The sequence below is a fragment of the Schistocerca americana genome, chromosome X (genome assembly GCF_021461395.2).
Source record: "Schistocerca americana isolate TAMUIC-IGC-003095 chromosome X, iqSchAmer2.1, whole genome shotgun sequence".
Classification (NCBI taxonomy): domain Eukaryota; kingdom Metazoa; phylum Arthropoda; class Insecta; order Orthoptera; family Acrididae; genus Schistocerca; species Schistocerca americana.
This window is the reverse complement of record NC_060130.1, coordinates 603,855,896-603,879,729: the sequence shown is the minus strand read 5'-3', so window position 1 is coordinate 603,879,729 and position 23,834 is coordinate 603,855,896. Positions and strand designations below refer to the sequence as shown.

Sequence of the window (23,834 nt, the reverse complement as noted above, 5' to 3'; positions counted from 1 at the left end):
TGTTTACCCATAAGATAGATAACTAACATATTAGATGGTGCATTGTAAAAAAAAAAAATTTTTTATTTCTTTTACAGTGTTTGTCCTGGAGTTGGTACTTATCCAATGATATGCAATTTTTTATAATTGCAAGTTTCCTTCTCATTCTCTCTAGCAGGTATGTACAGGCAAAGCATAAAAAGTAGGATTCGTCTAAAATCAAGTACACATGTGTGCACATTTTAGCATTTTATGTCTTAGTATTCAAGTGGTTTTGCTGTACAATTCCACATTATTCTCATGACAATTACGAGGTGCACCCTGTGCAAAGCACCCATTTCCATCATGTGGATTGCTCGGGTATCTGCTTTTGAGGACCATCTTATTCATTTACCTATCAAACTTATGGGAAAGTGAGATGTATAATTTGATTTCTAGCTTGAAGATATGTGAGAGCATGTGGTACTAATTAGCATATCAGAGAAATTTATGGAAGCAGTGATGTTGATAAATCATAATTTCAACTTATATTGATAGATTTAATATTAGTTATGTTTTATAAATAAATAGTGGATTGTCTCCCATTGACTGCAGAGGAATTCCTGTGTTCAGTTGATAGAAAAGATTCTTGAGTGTCAGTGTAACTAAGTAAATTCACGCATGACACATAACATTCAAAGTGAATAAAATTAGTTTTCTGATGCTCTTGTCTGTGAGTAAATATCAGTTAATAGAATGCCATGGTGGTCATTTGCCAAGCTGTCTATAACAGCTCATGAGAGAATAACAAACTCAACATACAATTGTAATGGGACAGAAGCACTGCACTGTCTTGAAGAGCCACTGTTAATGTTAATCTCGGCTGCATAGGATTTATGAATCCTATGTTGCAGATGTCAGATTTTACTCACCATTAAGATCCAGAGATTAGTGGTAGCTGCACAGCACCAAACATTTAAGATACTGATAGTTCAGTTAGTTACATGCTCCATGGATTAATAGACTGATATACTGTAATATGTGGAATGGGTAATTTTACAGGCTATTTCAAATAATTTATGTTTAAATATGATCCATGATGAACATTTTCAGATCAATTTACATCACAGCAAATGTAAGTATCCAGCTCATTTACATTACATAAGCTACAAGTTTCTAAATATTTTTCAGCTGAATACGAGTTGCTCAGAAGAAACCTTTCCAGTTTGCCTCTAATTTAGCTTTGCTGTCTGTCAGGTGCAGTACAATAAGATTTTACTAAATGGGGAAAACATGCTGAAAACAATGTATGAGGGGATAAGGAGCAAAACAGGTCATGTTGACATATGGCCAGAAATACATCTGAAGAGAGTTACACCCTCTAGAAGGTGGAGATAAAAGGTCATTGATAGTGTAGGTGTCAACGATTGAAATCAAACCACGCAAGTGGGAATGATCTGTCTACACTAGTGTTTTAGCTCCAAATTTAATAGGGCGTGAGCTGGTGCACCATTATGTAGTACCAGCATTACCTTCCATACCACAAATGGCACACCTCCCAGAACAGGAGGCGGGGTCACCTGCCGGAAGTGCAGATATGCGCCACCTGTGAGATGCTGTGTAAGGATGAATGGCCCCTGTTGCAGCTGAATTGGTGCTGATGGTTCACTGCTACCATACCATGGGGACTATGTAGCCCACAAGTGGGTGTTGTGAAAGCTGACTATACTGTCCCTTGTAGAGGTAGCCTCGTCTGTGAATAGGATGGATGACAGAAATCGCAGAAACATGATGGCCTGTACGACGAACCAATGACAAAACCATCACTTCAGAGGCAAACCCATAGATAGTAAGTCCTGCACACGTCGTAAGTGTTACGGATAGTGACAGTTGTCATAAAGAATGTTTCACATGGTTAGTATTTTGTTAGCCTCCTTCTAGCTACAATGCAGTGCTTAAATCTTGCACAGAGTCAATCATAAACGTTTTGAGTGTAGCTCATTAAAAGATGTTGTCAGTAATAAAAACTAAACCAACGACCTTTCATAATATCAGTTGTATCCCACATGTACTTAGTGAGGCACCATCAGTGACTGGCTGCATGGTGATGATGTGTGAGAGGAAGCCTGGTGAATGATACCTCATTCCGAGCTCAGGTTTCTGCATAAAGTTCCTGGTTGGTTCTATCTGGTGCTGTGGATGCAACATAGGTCCTAATTTGTTCTGGAGTCACCAGCAATGGCTGCTTATGTGATGCAGTTGTCTGGATGGTGTGGTAGTGGTTGGCTGATGCTGTTGCCTAGAGTATGCAATGTTGATGTTTCAAGATGGTGACGATAATGATTTACTTAGTCCAGCACAAGTTCTGAGGTGGGATATGAAGATGCTGGTAATAATTATGCTGCTTCATTAAGTTGTTATGATATTCATTGTGGTGGAGGTGCAAGGGAAAGAGATGCAGGTCTGTGGTTAGCGTGTAACTGAATGGTGTTGGGGTTGAAGCTTTAGGGTCTCAGGGTTGTGCCTGTACATAGAGGGGCCAATGTCGGAAAATGTATGGTTTGTTATATGCGTGATCTATATGGGAATTTATAAGTGAGAGAACGCAAAACAAATAGAGGTGAAGAGAAGGAGGGATGTTCAATGGTTGATGAAATGGAGAAGTGACCGAGTATTAATGGGCACAAGCCTGCAGATGGAATAAGATTTATAATGGAGATATAGATGGTTAAAGGAGGTGGAAACTTCATTAACTGGTATAGCATGCAAGTCAGTTGGGTCATCAGATATAGGATGTCAGGTGGACCACATAGCATTGGAATACTTGTGGATAAAGATAGAATTTGAAAGGGGCAAATATCCACACCACATAGTTCAAGGTGAATAGGGGGTCTTTTTGTGTATAGAGTAGGGAAAGATATAATTTCCATTTTTTTTATTATTAGTAATTTGTACCTATTGTGATTATTATTTTGAATGGTCACTAAGTATATTTTTAGCTTAGTTTTGGATTGGGAGTTGATTCTAGTTACTGTAGTGTTCCTAAATCAGATAGGATGGTTTTGGATGCTGGGACACAAGCCGTTGAAAGAGGAAGCAGCAATATTTTGCTTCAGTCTTCTTGTAATGTGATCCTAAGCTGCACTAACAAAATTTTAGAAGTTGTTCAAGATAGGAAGAAAATAATCCTGAACAACCTCAGAAATTATTTTCTGCATATCATGAACAACCTCCAAAATTTTGTCAGTGGAGTGCAAATTCACACTGTGGAACTTATTTCCAAGTAGCAGAACCAGTGACCATTGCAATGTCAGAATAGTGGGATGGAAAGCAAGGAAAGCTATGGTGCTAGCATGTTCGATCAGGAGAGCACTGGGGCAGATGAATGGTAGGCTAAGTAAGCTTAATGATGCAGAAGCAATTCAATACTTTGGATTAACTGACTAAAATGTGTCCTCAAATATCATAAATTACCTATACCGAAACAAATACTGAACAACTCGCCCTTTTTTGTTGGTAAAGTTCATCCCATGTCGTGTCAGTCCTAACAGGGTACTGTATACATAACACTTGTGCTAGTTACACAGTAAGGCAATTCTGATCAATGTCAGATTGACCTGCCAGTCTATTAACAAGATAAATGTTTACCATCATACTCGTTTAATTTTTAATATAGCATATTATATAAATAACATGCATTTTAAATGTATACCTTTTCATACTACATAAATTTTCTTGTCGTTTTGAGAATGTCTGTAAATGTTCATAATATTATTCAGCATACAGAGCAGCTATACCAAGAATAACTCTTGATTAAGATAAGTAGTAACTGTCATTTTGGTATACATGCAGTAATTGTGGTATGCATGAAAGCATAAGATTAATTATGAAGTCCTGATATGTTCTGACCTAGCATAATCTTTATTTACCAATATAGTTAGCAACATAAAATTAATATTGTTTAGGTATGTCTGGGACCTGCTGAAACACATGACCAGTTGAATCAGCAACAAGATGGGAAATTCACTTATTAGCAAAAATTGTCACTTGTTTCACGAGAAAGGCTCACATTCAAAACATATTGCACAACTATAAACTTGAAAAATGATTTGTTGTAGGTTTTCAGACAAATTTAAGAGAGTTGTTCGAATATCCCTGTGTCAGCATCTACACACTTGTCTCTTGTATGAAATGTTTCATAAATACAAATCTTCATAACATATTGGCAAGTCTCTCGCCAGATTTCGTTTAGTTAACAAATGCGCTACTGTGGCTGCCATCTTTTACAAAACTTTTCAGTTGTGTCCTCCTTCCATGTGGCAGATATTCAATTAAATCATACATGAGTTCAACACACAAAGGTGGCCCATACATGATGGCACTGTTAACTTTGTCTCATAACAATATCTGTGTTTCAGTTTATCACTATTACAGCAGTTTCATGAGTAGAAAGGTACATGAACTTATTTATTTTTTTCGTTTTTGTGATCAATATGTATTCCTCAATTGCAAACAGTATCAAGTCGAAAACAGTTGGATGATTATACACTGGTATACCTTTGTAATATGAATATTGTATCAAAAGGAAAACTGTGTTTGGAAAACTACACAATTATGAGAAAGAATTGCTTGCCAGTACTTAAATTCAGAAGACAAAATATCAGTACTCCAAATAGGTACATACAGGGTGTAACAGGTTATTGGTGACTGAGTACTGTGTACTGAACAACATCACATCAGTATTTACTTCATTTGCAGACTAATAATTATAGCTATCAGGAGTAGTATGTTTTTAGTGCATGTGGCAAGAGCAAGCCATTAATGCTAATTTTCCCATGGGCACGAGGTCAGGTGTGAACGGAAAACGGTTAGTATACGGGGTGATTATAATTAAAGTTAAACTTTCAAACCGCTGTAGAAATAACACCACTTGTCAGAATGATGTTAAATTGCAACAGAATATTATCGAAGAAGGGGGGAAACGTATGGCAGAAGAAAAATAAATAGTTACAAAATATGGCAATAGATGGCACGGTAACCATCATAATTTAATAGTGGTTGACTACAAATGACAAATGTATCATACAACAATGCCTAAGGTGTACGTTTGATGTCAAACAAACTGTACCCTACTCAGTGTGCATGGGTGTACAGGTGTGATACTGTTAGTTACATAATCTCATACACCACGGCAAGGTCATATCACATTGGATGGGAAAATTTGATTTTTAACTGTCCTGAGGCCAAAAACCGCATAAAAAGCATCACTGACATCAGTTTTTAACTGGCCTGAGGCCAAAAACCGCATAAAAAGCATCAGTCACATTGGTTTTTAACCCTAGAACGGACGGACGAAAAAAAGTAACACAAACGGATGGGCTGGGTCTGACAGACCCACCGGTTTATTTATGTTCCGGAATAAGCAAGACTTAAATTTTCAACACCAGTGCTGCTATACTTCTTTTATTGTTTATTAATATTTAAATTTACCATACATTTCTTTGAAAATAATGTTGTATTTCTCCGAAAATCCGAAAGTAAAATTATTAAGTATTTAAAAACGTTCTTGAACATTTGAAACAGTTTTATTTTATTTTTGACAGTTTACGTCCTCACAAGTTATGAAATTAGGATTGTCAAGCATGCTATTACAAAACATTATACATTTTAGTGCATAGCATAATCTAATAAAAAATGGTTCTCTTGTTACGATATACATATTACTGATCTGTATTTTCTGCACAATCTTCACATAACTTTACAAAATGGGAGAGACACAGCCACTTTCCACAACTTTTACAAAAATATTTTGTTTTATTGTCTTTGCATTTATAACAATGACCTCATTTTCCTTCTGGAACAACCTCCTTGTCAATGGTAATCCCAGATACACGTGCTGCCAGCTGTCGAATGTTGCTCGGGAGATTCCTCTGGTTAGCTCTCTGTGCCATGTGTTGTTTTATAAGTCCCAAACTGAGTTGCTTGAGAAATATCCTTCTTGAAATATCCAGTCCTATGTTTGCTTTGTATACCACAAATGCATTTATAACAGCAATGTTCTAAATGGCATAAAACATGCACAACGGCCAGCATCTTGTTTGCCTTCCAACGTTATATTCTGAACACATGGCATCAACTACATCCACTCCACTCTTTGTTGAATTGTAGAATGTAATAATTTCTGGCTTCTTCATATTACCGGTTTCTTCATTGATTTTATTGTTTGTATGCATTGAAGACAGCAAAATTACACATTTATTTTTCTTTGGCACATATGACACTAATGTGAAATTGTCGCAAAATGCGAATATGGATTATTGTATTTCTCTTTTCTTGTGAGGCAAGAATTCCAATGGAATTTCTCTTTTATTTTTGCACAGTGTCCCAACGAGTGTAAGGTTACAGTCTGTGAGCAGTTTTCTTGCAAGAGTGCAGCTTGTGAACCAGTTGTCAAGGGTAATATTCCTTCCTGCTCCCTTCACTGGCTCCACAAGTCTGAGCACAACATTGTCAGCTGCGTTACATGGAAGAAGCCTGGAGGTTGTTACATTTACATTTACATTTATACTCCGCAAGCCACCCAACGATGTGTGGCGGAGGGCACTTTACGTGCCACTGTCATTACCTCCCTTTCCTGTTCCAGTCGCGTATGGTTCGCGGGAAGAACGACTGTCTGAAAGCCTCCGTGCGCGCTCTAATCTCTCTAATTTTACATTCGTGATCTCCTCGGGAGGTATAAGTAGGGGGAAGCAATATATTCGATACCTCATCCAGAAACGCACCTTCTCGAAACCTGGCGAGCAATCTACACCGCGATGCAGAGCGCCTCTCTTGCAGAGTCTGCCACTTGAGTTTATTAAACATCTCCGTAACGCTGTCACGGTTACCAAATAACCCTGTGACGAAACGCGCCGCTCTTCTTTGGATCTTCTCTATTTCCTCCGTCAAACCGATCTGGTACGGATCCCACACTGATGAGCAATACTCAAGTATAGGTCGAACGAGTGTTTTGTAAGCCACCTCCTTTGTTGATGGACTACATTTTCTAAGCACTCTCCCAATGAATCTCAACCTGGTACCCGCCTTACCAACAATTAATTTTATATGATCATTCCACTTCAAATCGTTCTGCACGCGTACTCCCAGATATTTTACAGAAGTAACTGCTACCAGTGTTTGTTCCGCTATCATATAATCATACAATAAAGGATCCTTCTTTCTATGTATTCGCAATACATTACATTTGTCTATGTTAAGGGACAGTTGCCACTCCCTGCACCAAGTGCCTATCCGCTGCAGATCTTCCTGCATTTCGCTACAATTTTCTAATGCTGCAACTTCTCTGTATACTACAGCATCATCCGCGAAAAGCCGCATGGAACTTCCAACACTATCTACTAGGTCATTTATATATATATTGTGAAAAGCAATGGTCCCATAACACTCCCCTGTGGCACGCCAGAGGTTACTTTAACGTCTGTAGACGTCTCTCCATTGATAACAACATGCTGTGTTCTGTTCGCTAAAAACTCTTCAATCCAGCCACACAGCTGGTCTGATATTCCGTAGGCTCTTACTCTGTTTATCAGGCGACAGTGCGGAACTGTATCGAACGCCTTCCGGAAGTCAAGAAAAATAGCATCTACCTGGGAGCCTGTATCTAATATTTTCTGGGTCTCATGAACAAATAAAGCGAGTTGGGTCTCACACGATCGCTGTTTCCGGAATCCATGTTGATTCCTACATAGTAGATTCTGGGTTTCCAAAAACGACATGATACTCGAGCAAAAAACATGTTCTAAAATTCTACAACAGATCGACGTCAGAGATATAGGTCTATAGTTTTGCGCATCTGGTCGACGACCCTTCTTGAAGACTGGGACTACCTGTGCTCTTTTCCAATCATTTGGAACCCTCCGTTCCTCTAGAGACTTGCGGTACACGGCTGTTAGAAGGGGGGCAAGTTCTTTCGCGTACTCTGTGTAGAATCGAATTGGTATCCCGTCAGGTCCAGTGGACTTTCCTCTATTGAGTGATTCCAGTTGCTTTTCTATTCCTACCCTACATACACTTCCACGTTTTTTACATAGTACGTTTTTGCATCTGCCAAGATAAATATTTTGATCCTATACTTTCCGGTTTTTGAAGAAATGTACATTCTGAAAGAACAACGTCCCCGAAAAGATAGTAACATCTCGTCCATTGTAAGGTACTCACTTGTTGTGTAATGCCTTCTGCAGTTTTTTGTGAATCCTTCGATAATAACACGTACAGGGGCCACTTTATCACTTTTTTTACGTTACTCTCTTGTGTGAATATTATCTAACCTAACACATCTCAGAAGAAAACGAAATCTTCACAGTGACATACTTGGAGGGAAGATTTCTGTCCCTGTGCCATAAGTGTCCCAAAATTCTTCCATATTCATTTTGCCTCCGTGAAGAATGCCAGAAATGTACAAAAGACCCAAAAATGCCTGGAACTCCTCTTTTTTTTCAAGTTCCTTGCAGTATTTCGGTCACTTTTATAAAGTGGTTTTACATGATCTATGTAAGTATTTCTGCTCTCTATAATCAAATCGAGCAAATTGTCGTCTATGAACAGCTTCCAGGCCTCGACAATGTTGTTACCATTTCTGGTTTCCCCACTGACACCAGGCAAATGCATAATTATATTGTGTGATCTGGTACGTACATTTTGGTTGGGAACTTTTTTCTGACATTTAGTTCGTCCATCTCTCGACAAATAGTAAGGTGATGATTCACTGGAAGAGGGACCGGAACCAACCACACTAGCTGATACAGAATCTCGAGATGTATTAGTGAGTGTACTCAAGTTTCTCGCAGGAATAACGACGTTATCGTCGCTGTCCAGCTGTTTGTCGCTCATTTCGTTTTCTGTGTTGTGAACACTTTCGGGAATAAAATCAGTATCTACATCCAAATATCATTATCACTTTCTAATAACAGTTTTTCAATTTCTTCATTACTTAGAGGACACTGCCAGGCCATTTTCGAGCAGTTTTATTGCTTGCAGTCAGTATAACATGAAGTGTGCATAAGCAGAAAAAGCTAACATAAACAGACGGGCTAGGTCTCTCAGACCCACAACACGCTTCCCTCCACATCAACAATCAACTGGTGAACAAAGAAAAATGATGACACAAGCAGTGTCCTCTACAGACATTAACTGAAAGCTACAATGGATGGCTGACTCGCAAGTAGTGTACTCTTGTGGATATTTTTAAAACTAAATCCGCTTAGGTCTGAGAGACCCAGCCCATCCATTCTAGGGTTAATTGTCCTGAGGCCAAAAACCACATAAAAAGCATCAATCAAAATCAAATCGGATTGTTAATTTCCTTGCGACTGGCACAAAACATGTTTTCTGCTACAAGCTGAAATCGAGAAACAGCATGTTCCACAACTAATCAAAGTGTTTCCAAAGCCACATTCAGAATGTGTTGCGCAATGCGTAATGCAGCTAAGTTTGCAATCTGAACTCAAAACCTTTCAGATAGCCACACAGCCAAAAGTCACACGGATTAAGATCAGGTAATCGGAACAGCCAGGCTGTAGGGAAATGGCAGCTGATAATTCTAGCATTTCCGAAATGGTGCTTCAGCAGCTGCTTTACTGGATTTTTAATGTGCAGAAGTGTGCCATCTTGCATAAAAGATCCCATCCACACATCCACGTTGTTGGAGAGGTGGAATGACGTGGTTGCGCAAAAGACACTCATAGCGCTTACCAGTGACGCTACAGGTAACAGGACCGAAAGCACCTGTCTCTTCAAAAAAATATGGCCCTATGATAAATGATGCCATAAGCCCACATCACACAATGACCTTTTCAGGATGAAGTAGTACTGGTTGATTAGTGTGTGGATTTTCCGTTGCTCATATTTGACAATTCTGTGTATTGACATATCCTGTCAGATTGAAGTGGTGTTCATCTGTCCACAAAATCTTCCACAGCCAACCAGTGTCCACTTCCATACGAGCAAGAAATCCTAAAGCAAAGGTCTGTCTTGCTGGCACTTCAACAGGAAGCAAGTCGTGCACATGGGTGATTTTGAATGAGTAACAAAGAAGGATGTTTCGTAGGATTTTACACTCTGTGCTCATGGGTATGTTCAGTGTTTGGGCAATTCTCCATGCATTACACAGTTGCACACCACCATTCGTCTCCTCCTGCATTGCTGCGCCACTGCTTCCACTGACGTCGAATCAGTTTGTTTTCCCCCTTTACCAGGTTGCGCACCAAAAGAACCCGTTTTTTCTCATTTCAGAATCTGTTCTCCAGACCCACAGCAGTCATCAGACCAACGCCTTTTTTCAAACCCTTCGGTGTCCTGAACTGAACTGCAGAGCGACATGTGCACAGTCATCATTCTTGTAATACAGCTTTATAAGCAGAGTGTGATCCTGCATTGAGACAGCCATGGCGAACATTGTAGATGTGAAAGGAGGAAAAGCCTGTACCTGGCATGATTATACCAACTTCAAGGGGTCATGCACATGATAGGTGTTTTCATTTACGTATTCTGACACATACAGCGCCATCTATTGATCAATTTTCACACTACTTTTTTTCTTTTGCGATACGTTTTCCCCCTTTTCCGATAGTATTCCGTTGCAATTTGACGTCATTCTGACTAGTGGTGTTATTTCTACAGCATTTTGAAAGTTTAACTTTAATTATAATCACCCTGTATGTTGACAGGTGTTGTCGACTTAGTGGTGCAGTTATGACCAAGCAGAAAACATCAGGTCATAAAGTTTGTGACATGTTTGTGGGAAGACTGTTCAATGCAAAGAAAAACAACCAATCCACTGATGTGTGCATGTATTAAGGTACCACATATAAAAGTATCTGCATGTATACTCATTAACATCCTGTATAAAAATACACTACTCTTGCGCAGTTTCTTGAATTAACAGTTCCTTCCTTGGGAGAGTGCAAGGGATTGTTCGGGTAAGGCTAGAAAAGAAGGCAGATCACCGAGACCCCAGGATGTGAGGGACACATCTATTTTGGCAATGAGGGGGGAGACAAAGACCATTTCTATCCAAGATTGTGGTTATTTATGAAACATGGGTCCATCACTTGTGTCCTGGAGCATAAGAAATAAGTATGCAGTGACTGCATCTTCTCCATACCCCAATAGAGCTCACTTCACTAAACTATAAAATGTGATATATTTTATTTGCTGGACATGACCCTTGGCTTCTGGAGTAAGTGCATGTTTTCTTTGATGACTATACATTTTGCTTCTGGATTGGCTAGAAACTGGTAGCAGCCATTAACACCTCCTACCATAAAATATTACAAAAATACTAAAGTCGTCAAATGCTGTTCATGTGGTATGTTGTCTACCTAGGTGGTTTTGTTGCACAACTTTTCCCAGCCTTCCTGTTTGGCGGTCCCCAATCATCCTGACTGAGACACTGGCAGTTGTTGCCACTGAGAACTGACCTCATGGGCTATCAGCCCACATCAGAGCGTACAATGATTTTACAGAATAGTCCAGAACACTCCTGTTTAGCAGATAGTACACCTGATAAAAAAAATTAGTTACCTGCAGGAGATATCATGTGAATACTGTGTAACATCACCTCTAGCCTTAATAATGGGCTCAGTACGGCAATGAAGAGGTCTGCAAGTTTCTACAGGCATGTTGTATACAGCTTAAGCCACTCTCCGATGCTTAGATGTTGTAAGAGCTACCAAGCTCAAGGGTGTTACTTGCTATATTTCAGTAGTTCCAGACATTTTCTAGAGCATTAAGATTTGGTGAATAATGGGCCAGTTGAGGTGGGATAGGATGCCAGTGTGTCCACCAAACCAGCCCTCTGAATTCAGCTGTTATGATCTTGGAAGACAGGAGTGTTCACAACATACTTATCATGAATGTGCAGAATAAAGGGCATCCCTTGGCAACTGAAAGTGTTGAAATAAGCATCCTATTTTCATGTTCACAATAACCTGTATGTGGCAATCGTTTTTGATAACATTATTGGAAGCACAGCAATCTATATCAAAATTTACAAGAAATGACAGGAAATAATCAGTCTTGCACGCAAACTTGTGTACGTGTGAGCCCAAGTCATGACACGAAAATTATTCCCAAAACATCACGGAATCACCTAAGACTGAACTACATCCTCCAAGCTAAATGCCTCACTGGACCATTGGTGCACTCAGAAACTTGCATAACTTAAAAAGAGGCTGAATTACAACTAGTCAAATCACACTACACAACTCCATTCAGAAACCATGTCGTGACATGGTTCTTGGATAAGAGAAAATCTCTTGTGCACTCACTGAGCTGTATTTGACACTATTGTTGATTAGTTCTTGAGAAACACTAGTAAACTCTTAGCTGCTGACAATGTTGAAAGATTGCGGATAAAATGCTTACAATAGCATGCACTTGTCCACAACTGTCTCTTTGTTGTTCTTAACAACTGTTGTAGATGTAAAATGTTTGATATTTTTTCACCTCTCATCGACATAGAATGTAAAAACTTTGTATCTCAGAAACAAAACGAAACTATTTTTATTGCATTGTTAGGTGCAAACCTTGAATTTCAACTGTTTGTAAGACAACAAGAGGTAATGGTTTATGTGCTGTGATCTGGTGAAGGAAAAAAGAAACCTCATACATTGTTAGGCAACCATATTAAGTGAGACAACCATGCGTGACTTTTCTAGGATTCGAGATTTTCATTACAAGCCGATGTTATGTCTTATCATGCTTATCCGTGTCTTTGGCACTAAATGTGTACTCACAGTATCACCAGTAGCCCACCAGTCGTCATATAAAATTAAACACAGCATGAATAAACATTTGTTCTGTAAATACAGCTCCTGTCTCCTTCCTTGCCTCTTTGAAATAATGAAGCAAATAGTTCAAAACTAGAGTGCAAGGAGAAAGCAACGAGAAAGTATTATGATGATTATTCTCATAATAGTCCCAAGTTGAAACATGCTGGACAATTTCTTTGCTAAATGAGGAACATTATACATTTGATGAAATCAAGAAACATTCTTTTCCTAAACCCATTCTCAAAATTTATTTTACATCCTAGTTTCTGTTTTAACTTAATCTTTTTTTTAAAACATGTGGTTCTATACATCAACTTTTGACCATAATTGAGCTAAAGTTCAACTTTCTGCCTTTATGTGGAACCTATATTGCTAAACTTAAATAAGAAAGTGATTGAAAGAAGCTGTTAAGTCTTTTTTTTTAATTTTTTTTTATTATTTTGATGCACAACTGTTTATAAATTAAAAGAGGTATGAAAATAAACTGTGACACTTCTGTTTCAAATGACTAAGAGTAAACAAGGAAAGGCTCAGGGAAATGCAGTAAGGTTGGTGTGGGCACCTCGTTCATCTGTCATTAAATTACCACAACACCTTATAAAATTCAGCAAGTATTAACTTGAAATCATTGCAGCTGGAACTGCCTTGGCTTATGCTGGGCAGTCTGGTAGAATGGATGTCACATCTGCTAACTTCCGGCATTATACAGTGTTTTAAGATTGATAAATTAAGATTGAATGTTAGTAAGTCTTGTGATCACAAGCGGAACTTGTAGACTAGCTTTCTCAATGTCTTATCAATGGCTCTCACCCCACTTCACCTCTCTGCTGCAAGTACACAACACAATGATGATAGGTTTACAGGCGATTCTAAAGGCTAAGATGATCAGCTCTCAAATTGTAGGAAGAATTGTATAGTACAACACTAGTATTCAGACTAGCCTTAAGAGTGATGATTCTTGTACTTTTAAGCTTGTTTTAGAGTGAATTGCTAAAATAAAAAGAGAAATTTAACATTAAGGCACTAAGATCACCATAAACTAAGCTCATATAACTGCATGCTGAATGTAGTTAACTTATGGTCTGGATGAACAGCACTTCTCGTACTAAAAGTTGTGTGTGGTATAACTAGCCCAGCATTTACCTCTGTAGAGATGCAGAACTGCCTAAATACCATTTCCAGGTTGGTCGGTACATCAGCCCTTGTCATTAACATACTGGCTGCCACATGCTTATTGATGGATGTTTCATCACCAAGCCGGGCCAGGCACACAGTGTAAGGCTCTGCTGGGCTGGCAGTGGCCACAAGGTAGTCAACATGTTAGTCAATGAGGTTGGTCCAGGGCCAGCACACCTCCCTGCATTCAGGAAGCAGGCACTTTAATGAACTCAGCTAACTGGACAGGTCAGCAAATGGAAGCAACCAGGAGCGTGTGTAGAGAAGGCTGACATGATTGGTCACAGGTTTGTTTGACCCTGGGGAGAGTGTCACAGAGATGCTGAAAGAACTGAACTGGCACATTCTTCAGGAAGATGCTAATTAGCACATGCAAGCTTCCTTGAAAGTTTCTAGAGCCAACATTAAGTGATGAATCTAAGACCACAGTATTGGTCGACCACAATATTATTGCACCTGAGAGTGAGGACACTTCAGTCAGCTTACACGAGTTTTTTCATGATGACATGCTGAACCACTTGCTGTTATAAGCACAACTGTCCTGAATGCATTCACCGTGCAAAGTGTATTCCTTAGTCACCACTCTACTTGTTTACTATAACGTCACCATGTGTCTCCAGTAACAACCACTGCAGGCCATGTGCAATAATATTGTGGTGGTGTAGTACCTATCACTCATAGGAATCACAAAGACAAATAAGACTAACTGCAGTAGGCCCAGAGGCATTTAAGCAGTCATGTCTTCCTAATCACCACACTCCACAGTGATTTGTAAATTATTATAGAGCAGAATAGCTACCTTTCCAAACATCAGCTTGTGTGTTGTATGTGTTTACCAATTGATAAACAATGCAGCAAATAAAGGAGGTTTGATTTTGTATTTGTTTTCAGACATTGATATTTGTTTACTACGTAGTCATTTTTCTGCCTACAGTGATTATCTTACTAAAACCTTTTATCTAATATCTAATCAACACTATTCATTGAAAGTTAATTCTACACAACCTAACCAGCACATTGTGCAGTCTTTATTAAAAGACTAGTGCATTTGTTTTAAAAAATTATATTTTCAGAGAATGATTTATTCTAAATGTCTCAGCAATGTTTTTCTATGTGCTGTCATTGCGTTTTGCTCTTTTCGTGCTTACATGCATTACGCTGTTAATCGCTTATCTGCCATTTTTCATGCTTTTAAAACATGTTCCAACTGCATTTAAAGCTGCTTGGTTGAGTTAACTGATGGAATGCATAATTTTTAACATAAGATAAGTAAATAAAAAAAGTTTGACACCATTTGTTGCAGACTTTTACTACTGTAAACATAACAATCTGGTATTGAGGAAAAAAAAACTCCTTCCACCAATATTTTTCAATGGTAACTGTCTTTCAAATACCTTCCATAGATCTTTCATTGTAGTATCTTAAGTCTGCCCATACTCTAGATTAGATTAGATTAATTCTAGTTCCATGGATCATGAATACGATATTTCGTAATGATGTGGAACGAGTCGAATTTTCCAATACATGACATAATTAGGTTAATTTAACAACATACTTAAGTTAATATAACAACTTTATTTTTTGTGTTTTTTGTTTTTCTTTATTTTTTATTTTTTTAAATTTTTTTTTTTAATATTTTTGTTTTTTTTTTCCTTTTTTTTCTTAATTTATATCTAAAAATTCCTCTATGGAGTAGAAGGAGTTGTCATTCAGAAATTCTTTTAATTTCTTCTTAAATACTTGCTGGTTATCTGTCAGACTTTTGATACTATTTGGTAAGTGACCAAATACTTTAGTGCCAGTATAATTCACCCCTTTCTGTGCCAAAGTTAGATTTAATCTTGAATAGTGAAGGTCGTCCTTTCTCCTAGTATTGTAGTTATGCACACTGCTATTACTTTTGAATTGGGTTTGGTTGTTAATAACAAATTTCATAAGAGAGTATATATACTGAGAAGCTACTGTGAATATCCCTAGATCCTTAAATAAATGTCTGCAGGATGATCTTGGGTGGACTCCAGCTATTATTCTGATTACACGCTTTTGTGCAATAAATACTTTATTCCTCAGTGATGAATTACCCCAAAATACATTCAGTGTCACCACAAACACGTCTCAAAACACAATATGATAAAGCTACACTCTGATCTGTGTAATATATTTACCAAGACTCATGGCAATCACCAGCTGTGCGACTTATTTGGGCCAAAGTCTAAACAAACAAACTAGATCCATCTTGCATTTTGTAGTAATAACTACAGTCTAGCATGCCAGTTAAGATTCAAAGAGACATCTAGTTTATTTTTGTTTACATTTTGCCACAGAGGTTCTCCACTCCCCATAATACACACTTAAAATGTTAAAAACAAAATACATGTTCACAAACAGGATAAAGATCTGCAGACAAATTGCATGCAACCAATAGGTGAAGATATAAAAAAATTAATGAAGAGGATGTTAATCAGTGGCCGCAGAGAAGACGGCAGGCAGAAAAACTCTGACACTGCCAATCTTCATCTTATACCAAGGAGAAGATTGGCTGGAATTTCTCAGCAAGCTAGAAGATGAAACAAAGGGCGAGACCAGCATCAAGCGCAAACCAAGAGACCATCGGCAGTTAAGGCACACCTACAAGGGTTACCATGGCTATGCAGTGAAGACATGGTCTGCAGAGGACTGCAGCGAGCTTGGTTCGGAGAGGTGGCTGTCCGACTACACGATTGGACAAACGGGAGGAAGCTGCCCCTCTTCATTCTGGCCATAAACACAGCCATGGAGCAACAGAGAAGGGAAGAAGCAGAGCAATTCTATGAGCTGTAAGCTCATGAGCTTCAATGTGCAAGTGGAACCATTACCACCGGGACTTGACACTTAAGCCACAGTGCTTTAAGTGTCAGCAGGAAGGCCGTGTGGCAAAGTACTGCTGCAACCAGCCAGTATGCATTAAATGCACCGGCAAGCACACCAGCCACACCTGCCCACGGAAAAGAGAAGGCCCCCGGCGTGCACCCACTGCAGCGGGCAACACGTCACCAGCTGGCATGGCCTTAGAGCCTTTGCTGGCCATAGCAACACAAACAAGGCGATGTCCGAAGAGCTGAAGCAACGTAAGAAGTAACGCAGGAGGAGGCGAAAAGTCAGCAAGACCGCTGCCTTACCTCTGGCACATAACAACACCAGTCCGACAGCAGCCCCACCTTCGGGCACCCGCCCACCAGTGGCATGGGGGGGGGCGGGGGGTGCAAATGGACATCGTCACCTCCCTGGAAGAAGTAGTATCCCACTTCCAGATGGTGCTCCACACTGAGATGGAAGCAGCCTGCCTCATGCTGAGGGAGTCCTTCTGCAAGTGGATTCGTGAGAATCACAGTTGACCCCATAAATGGGCATTGAAGCGGCATCCCAAACGGAAGCCTGCTCACTCAAGTGCAGGCCACGACAAAGAAGAAGAGAATGGTGACCAACCGTGCCATAAAAATGACCGGTGTTGCTGCAAACCAAGAAGACCAAGAGGTATAAACTAGGGAGTTTGTCAACTGGCACGACAGCTTAGTCAACAATGAGGTGCTAGACAGTACAGCCCCGAGGGTGGAGGATCGAGACAACACAAATTAATGCAACTGTCTCAAAGTCTGGCGAAGAAAAGAGGCTCAACAACCCAAATTTCATAGAGAACTCAAAATAAGGAGACAAGAACAAGAAGAACAATGCCACTGCCAGCCCTATCGCTACCACAGAAGATAGGCCCGCTCCAAAGCGCAAGACAGCAGGAACACCGAAGTGCTGAGAAGACAAAACAAAACAACATAGCGCCTCCACAGTCAAGCACTATGAGAAGCAAAAGCTGTCAACACCAGCAGCCCTGACTGGGTTTTGCAGGTTTTCCTTAGGCTATAAAGTGAATACTGGAACTGTGCCCCAAACTTTCTGCAAATAAATTCCCAATTGGGAGATATAAGTAGCCCTGCTCCCCTCAGGGAAAGAAATAAATAGAGCCAAAACAGAACTACATACACCCCATGTCTGAATAGCGTTCAAACCCGAAGGCCTTCCTTCCTAAGAGGCATTACACCCAAATGTTGCACTGTCGAGTGAGAGAAAACTAATCTGTTTAACAAACGACAATGGAAGACATACTGAACCCGTGCTGTTGACTATTAATAGATGAAAAGGGGTTTTCTAAGTGGAGGGGAGTATTCCTGCATGCATTTACACTTCAGTGAAGAGAGATGTGCACCTTGTCATTTAACACATTGACTGCTACACACTTACGGATGTTTCACTGCCAGGCCAGGCACACAGTGCGCGTTCTGCTGCAGCTGTGTGTGGACAAGTGGCTTTAGGTGGGCAGTTCCGCTGCGGCTGGTGTCAGCCACATGGCAGTCAACATGTTAAAATGACATTTAACAAACTGCCAACAATATTTATGGCAAGGAAAGTTCTGGCAGAATGTAAATATTTTTGAATAAAGGAGGCAGTCCTCTGAATAGCAGAAGCATCAAGTCCTCAAAAGGCTCACAAAGAAATAAAGGAAACTATGCTAGCTTTTGGACAAAACCTTTAATGAGCTTGAGTATGCACACACAATGGAGACATGGTGGAGTGAATTTGGGAGAAGGTGACAGTACAGAGGAAAGGGGAGACACGAGTAGAGGGTGTGGGCTAGCAAAGATTGACACCAAGAGATATTACGAGAACGGGGGATGTGTTTCCAGGATAACTCCCAGCTACGTAGTTCACAAAATTTGGTTCTGGGTGGGGTGGGGGATCCAGAGGGCACAGATTGTGAAGCAGTCATTGAATTTTAGTATGTTGTGCTAAGCAATGTGTTCTGCCACTGGGTGGTCAACTCTGTTCAGTCCACAATATTTTTTCATTCACCAAGAAACTGAAAAATGGGATTTCTACAGTCCATGAACTAAATTGCTTTCAATTCCTGTGTATCTTATACTTTATAAGGAGACCTCAAGGACAATCTTCACCAAGTCACCCAACACCGAAATACAGGGTGAAAAGTATTTAAACCGACAAACTCTGGTAGGTTGTAGGGGACATCAAAACAAATATTCTTCCCTAATGTCATTTTTTCCTATGAGGATTATTTAAACCGTTGGAGGCCGTATTACGATATTCAGTTGTCAGAGGGCGTATTACGCTCTTCAGTTGTAGGCAACTGCTGTCCACCAGTGTAGTAGTGCATTGTCTCTGTCTACTAATGGAGTGATACACCTGGAGTGATTACACTGATATGGTTGGTGCGTACTACGTAGCGCACCACAACAGACGAGCTGCACAGCGGGTTTATCAACAATATCCTAATCGCCGTATCCTGCATAATACGACCTTTGCTGCTGTGTACCAACGTCTGCGTCAGACCGGGTCATTCAGCAGATTACCTGGACAGGGACGCCATCGTAAGGTAAGAATGCTGCAATTTGGGGAAGCTGTCTTGCAGCATGTGGAGTGGGATCCTCCAATCAGCACTCATGCAATTGCACCTAACATGGGGACGAATCAGACAAATGTAAGAACAGTCCTTCGAGAGCAATTGTTACGTCCGTTTCACTTACAGCGTGTCCACAACCTAGAACCAGGTGGTTATCCACCCAGAGCACAGTTTTCACAGTGGTACCTGGAACAGTGTGAAATGCATCCTACATTTCCATCCTCTGTGTTGTTTACTGATGAAGCAACGTTCGGGCTTGATGGAGTCTTCAGCATGCACAATGCGCATGTTTGGAGTGAGGATAACCCACATTTTTTGAAAATCTATTGTAATTGAAATTGGGTTGTTTTGATGTGTGGTCTCTTGGTCATAAAAAAATGGAAAAGTGTTTGTTGGTTTAATTAATTTGCTGCCAGAGAAATCTTCCTCTACCGGTTTAAATACTCCTTATAGGAAAAAATGACATTAGGAAAAAAATATTTGTTTTGATGTCCCCTACAGCCTCCCAGAGTTTGTTGGTTTAAATACTTTTCACCCTGTATATCATCCTTCAGTGTCAAGCAGACTCCATACAGCTTACACAGAAGTAGACATCTGTGTTGGCCCAATGTTTTGCCTCATTGACAACTTTAAATGATTTCAAGTATCCTAGTTCCAGCATATGCTTTCAAACATTATTGCGTTTTCAAAATCTTTCATAACTCTCAGTGAGAAACTATATGTTGTATGTATGTATTGAACTGAGGGCCTAGAAATGACGGAGACCCCACTGTCACCCCACACTGAACTCAGGGTTATTGTGCGGTTTGGCCCCCAGTTCTGAAGAGTTTTGAAAAGCTACAAAAAGTTTTGTTGAGTATCCTCTAATATTCAGAAAATACAACATGAGAAAAAACTTACCCCAGTAAAAACAAGTACATCAGGAAGGAACCATACCATTAACAACCAATCAGTTTCCACTCCACTCATGAAATATCTGCAAATGACGTAATACAGTACCAAAAGATCTGATGGCAGTCAAAAGAATGCCTCAGAAACTGTGACAAAATAAAATCATTAAATAAAAGAGCCCACTGAGAACACTGCAATAATGTCAAAACAAACTATATTTTGCTAACATTTACCTCTGTAACAACTGCTGACAAAATATACTCTCTCAAAGAACCTATGTGCCCTCAACAAAAGATTTTTCAGTGAAATTTTAAATCAACATTGGGAACAGATCCTTACATCCCTCACAGTAAAGTCTGATACTTGCCAGCAGACCACCAGATAATGTATCAAATACTATCCAGTCAAGTTAGCCAAACAAATTTAGAGTGAAATCGCAAAAAAAAAAAAAAAAATTACCCATACTGCAAGGATGTGTGAAATTCAAGTTTTCTTTTACTGTATTAACGTACCTCACTTGGGGTGTGTTTGAAGCTTCTGAAGAAATGCGAAGCAGAGTGAGTCTTGGTGATGAAACCTATGAGTAACTACTCTTGCTATAGTCTCATACATAATAACCACACAAATTCCCAACAAAACTAGCAAAGAGAATTAAGTCATTCATTATTTGTTCTTAAGTGATGTGTGTGGAAAGGAAACAAATTGCTGAGACATTCCAAATTCATCTTAAATCAACTTGGGTTAAACAATTTTTGTAACAGTGTCATGGAGCTATGATTCGGTTGTTTCCGCTTTCTTTTGGAAGAAAGTGTTAGCAGTTTACAAACATTATCAACAGCTACTTACATTTTTTCCAGCTACTTCTTGCTGAGTGCTATTATTCTGGGATCACTAATTGTTGCTTCATCAGCAGTAACTTTCTACTCATCATATATCAACAGTTATATTCCTGTGTAAGTATATGCCATCACTGTGCAAAATTTTGTACTAAACTTTTCTCCTGTTTCATTGTCTTTAACCCATCAGATTTTTTGTATAGGTTAGATCAACAATTTGCAATGCTTAGTACCTTGTACGATCCACCTTGGACACGCATTGGACCACATCTAGTTGGAGTAGCTACTGGCTACATTGTTATTTATTTGAAAGGGAAGCTCATACTGAAGAAGGTAAATATAACAGCTTATTTGATACTAATGTTAAGATACACTTGATATCCTTTTCTACATGAAATTCAACACATGCTTTTCCTTGAAAGCACTGACTAAAAAAATATTTCACCTCTTATTAAGTGGACATTCTTGCAGCTGGCCACCATTCACATAATGCCAGATGTACACACAATTGTTTGCAGCATGCTTTAAAGGCTGTTCCTACAACATAATACTGACAGTGTATCACTCAAGGGCACGTGACCCAACAACACTGGTCTAGCATAATGAATATAAAATAAATCTTCTGCCGCCGATGTCGATATTTTGTTAGTCAAAAATGAGGTTCCTGAGATCTGTGTGAGCTGCAGAGTACCAAATGTAAAATATTAAACATTGAGTGGTGACTAACCTAGGGACTATATCAACTAAGATAATAGTCTAAGAATGTAAATAATGTATGAAAATTACAATATAAATAATGATTAGTATCTTTTCAATAACATTTATTAAGACCATTTGTTTACTTCACTTGTTGGATATTTAAATGCCAAGACTACTTTCTGAAGGGTCGAGAGTTACATTGTATTTTCTTGATATAATGCCAAAGGTTGTTCAAAGCATTTTAATAACTGAAGTATTTACAATTTCCCTAAATTTCTGAGGGTAAATGCCGGGAGGGCTCCTTCAAAAGGGCATGGCTACCTTCCTTCTTCAACCTTCCCTGAACTAGGCTTGTGTCCCTTCTCTAATGACATCATTGGGGCTTTTTAACACTAATCATCATTGTCCCCCCCCCCCCCCCCCCCCAATCCCTCCCCCCTGGAAGTATTTGCTTCCAAACAAAATTCCAACATTTTTTTTTTTAGGAAAAGTGTTGATAATTAAGAAAATTACTTAGATTGATTTGAGTATTAACAGCTTGCCTATTGAGTGCCTAAACAGCTGAAGTATATTTTACTTTTTCTCCCATAATGTAGCAATTTCTTTTTAAATTGATGTAACTTGTGTTAAGATCATGCAAACTGGACAGCTCACTATAAATCCAATTGAATGAATGAAATTGCAAAATATCTTCAGTCAACTGAAGAACAAAATGTGTGAAATTGTTTTAAATTTTGTTTCAGAGAACACTGCTAATGGCATGGCTTCTAGGATCCACTTTCAATGTGATCACATTATTTGGTCTCTACAATCGTAATATCCCGGTTATTGCAGCAGCACTTTATGTGGCTCTAAGTAGAACTGCATGGGCACTGGGAATCTCATGGATCATAATAGCATGCTGCACAAACAATGCTGGTATATAAAAATCTGAACATCACAAATGTAACATTTCTCAAAGTTTTTTTTTTTTTCTCTGTGAAAATTTAACTTTTACCACACATTCTTTTAAGAAAAGAGATCAGTTTATGTACACACATCGAACAAGCAATAGTTCAAGACAGAATAAGCACACGAGTTTCACATTCCACCAAGAAAGGTCATTAGAGACCCAAGATTTATATGGCACAAAGCATAAAGAATGGATAACTAACAGCTGTACCCATCTCATCCTTTACACTGATGCACAAGAAATTATGTTCTTAATTTTATTTGCAGTGCTTCAAGTAACTTCAGCACACTTTAAAAATTGTTGTGTTTATAAGTTAACACTGCCAAGTATTTTGACGTATCTTATTACCCAATTTTGATTTCAGGCATCATCAACTCTATATTATCGTTTAGAGGATGGATACCACTCAGCCGTTTAACGTACTGTGTTTACCTCCTGAACCCACTGCTTATGAATTCCATGTACCTAGACAGCGAAACTGCCATGCATGTCGAGTTTTTACCGCTGGTAAGTATTGTACATGCTTTTTCCAGCTTAATATAAATCTAAACTAACTAAATTGATTCCTTTATTTTCAGGCTGCTTACTTCTTTGGCCATGTAGGTGTGTCGTTCTTTTGTGCATTTGTTTTGTCCCTGACTTTTGAGACTCCAAACGTCCTGTTAATGAGGTGGCTCTTGGGATGCAGAAGTAAGAACCAGAAAGCAAATGCAAGAGCTAAGGACTGTAAAGCTACCTCAGTGTAGTATCGACTGATTAATGTGTAGTTCCTGCTAGTCAAGTTGTGATTTAATTTAGTATTGCTTAGATATTAAAGCTGTTTTAAAATCACTTCCCATTTTTTATAACTAGTGAAATTGTAAACCATGTGCATGTGGGCCCACATTGAGTTTTTCTGATTTATCCAAGATAGCTGAATTTCACAAAATTATAACCCTCCCTTTTAAATGACTCCTTCGTTAGAAATTTAGTCTATTTGCTTTTATTCTTTGTACACCACAGAGTGAATTACATATAAGAAATTAAGTCTCTATAAAAACAGGTTC

The 23,834-nt window shown here is 39.1% G+C and overlaps 1 protein-coding gene across 1 annotated transcript in view; it reads left to right on the top strand.

Annotated features, from left to right (window-relative positions):
• The window catches only part of LOC124556202, a 352,070-nt gene extending 328,473 nt beyond the window's left edge, over positions 1-23,597 (top strand). Inside the window, exons 12-17 of the mRNA XM_047130193.1 lie at positions 78-157; positions 21,159-21,254; positions 21,341-21,470; positions 22,580-22,754; positions 23,153-23,295; positions 23,367-23,597. Of these exons, the coding sequence (XP_046986149.1) occupies positions 78-157; positions 21,159-21,254; positions 21,341-21,470; positions 22,580-22,754; positions 23,153-23,295; positions 23,367-23,534 (792 nt within the window). The 3' untranslated portion in view covers positions 23,535-23,597. The remainder of the gene's footprint in view (positions 1-77; positions 158-21,158; positions 21,255-21,340; positions 21,471-22,579; positions 22,755-23,152; positions 23,296-23,366) is intronic.
• Positions 23,598-23,834: the final 237 nt, after the last annotated feature.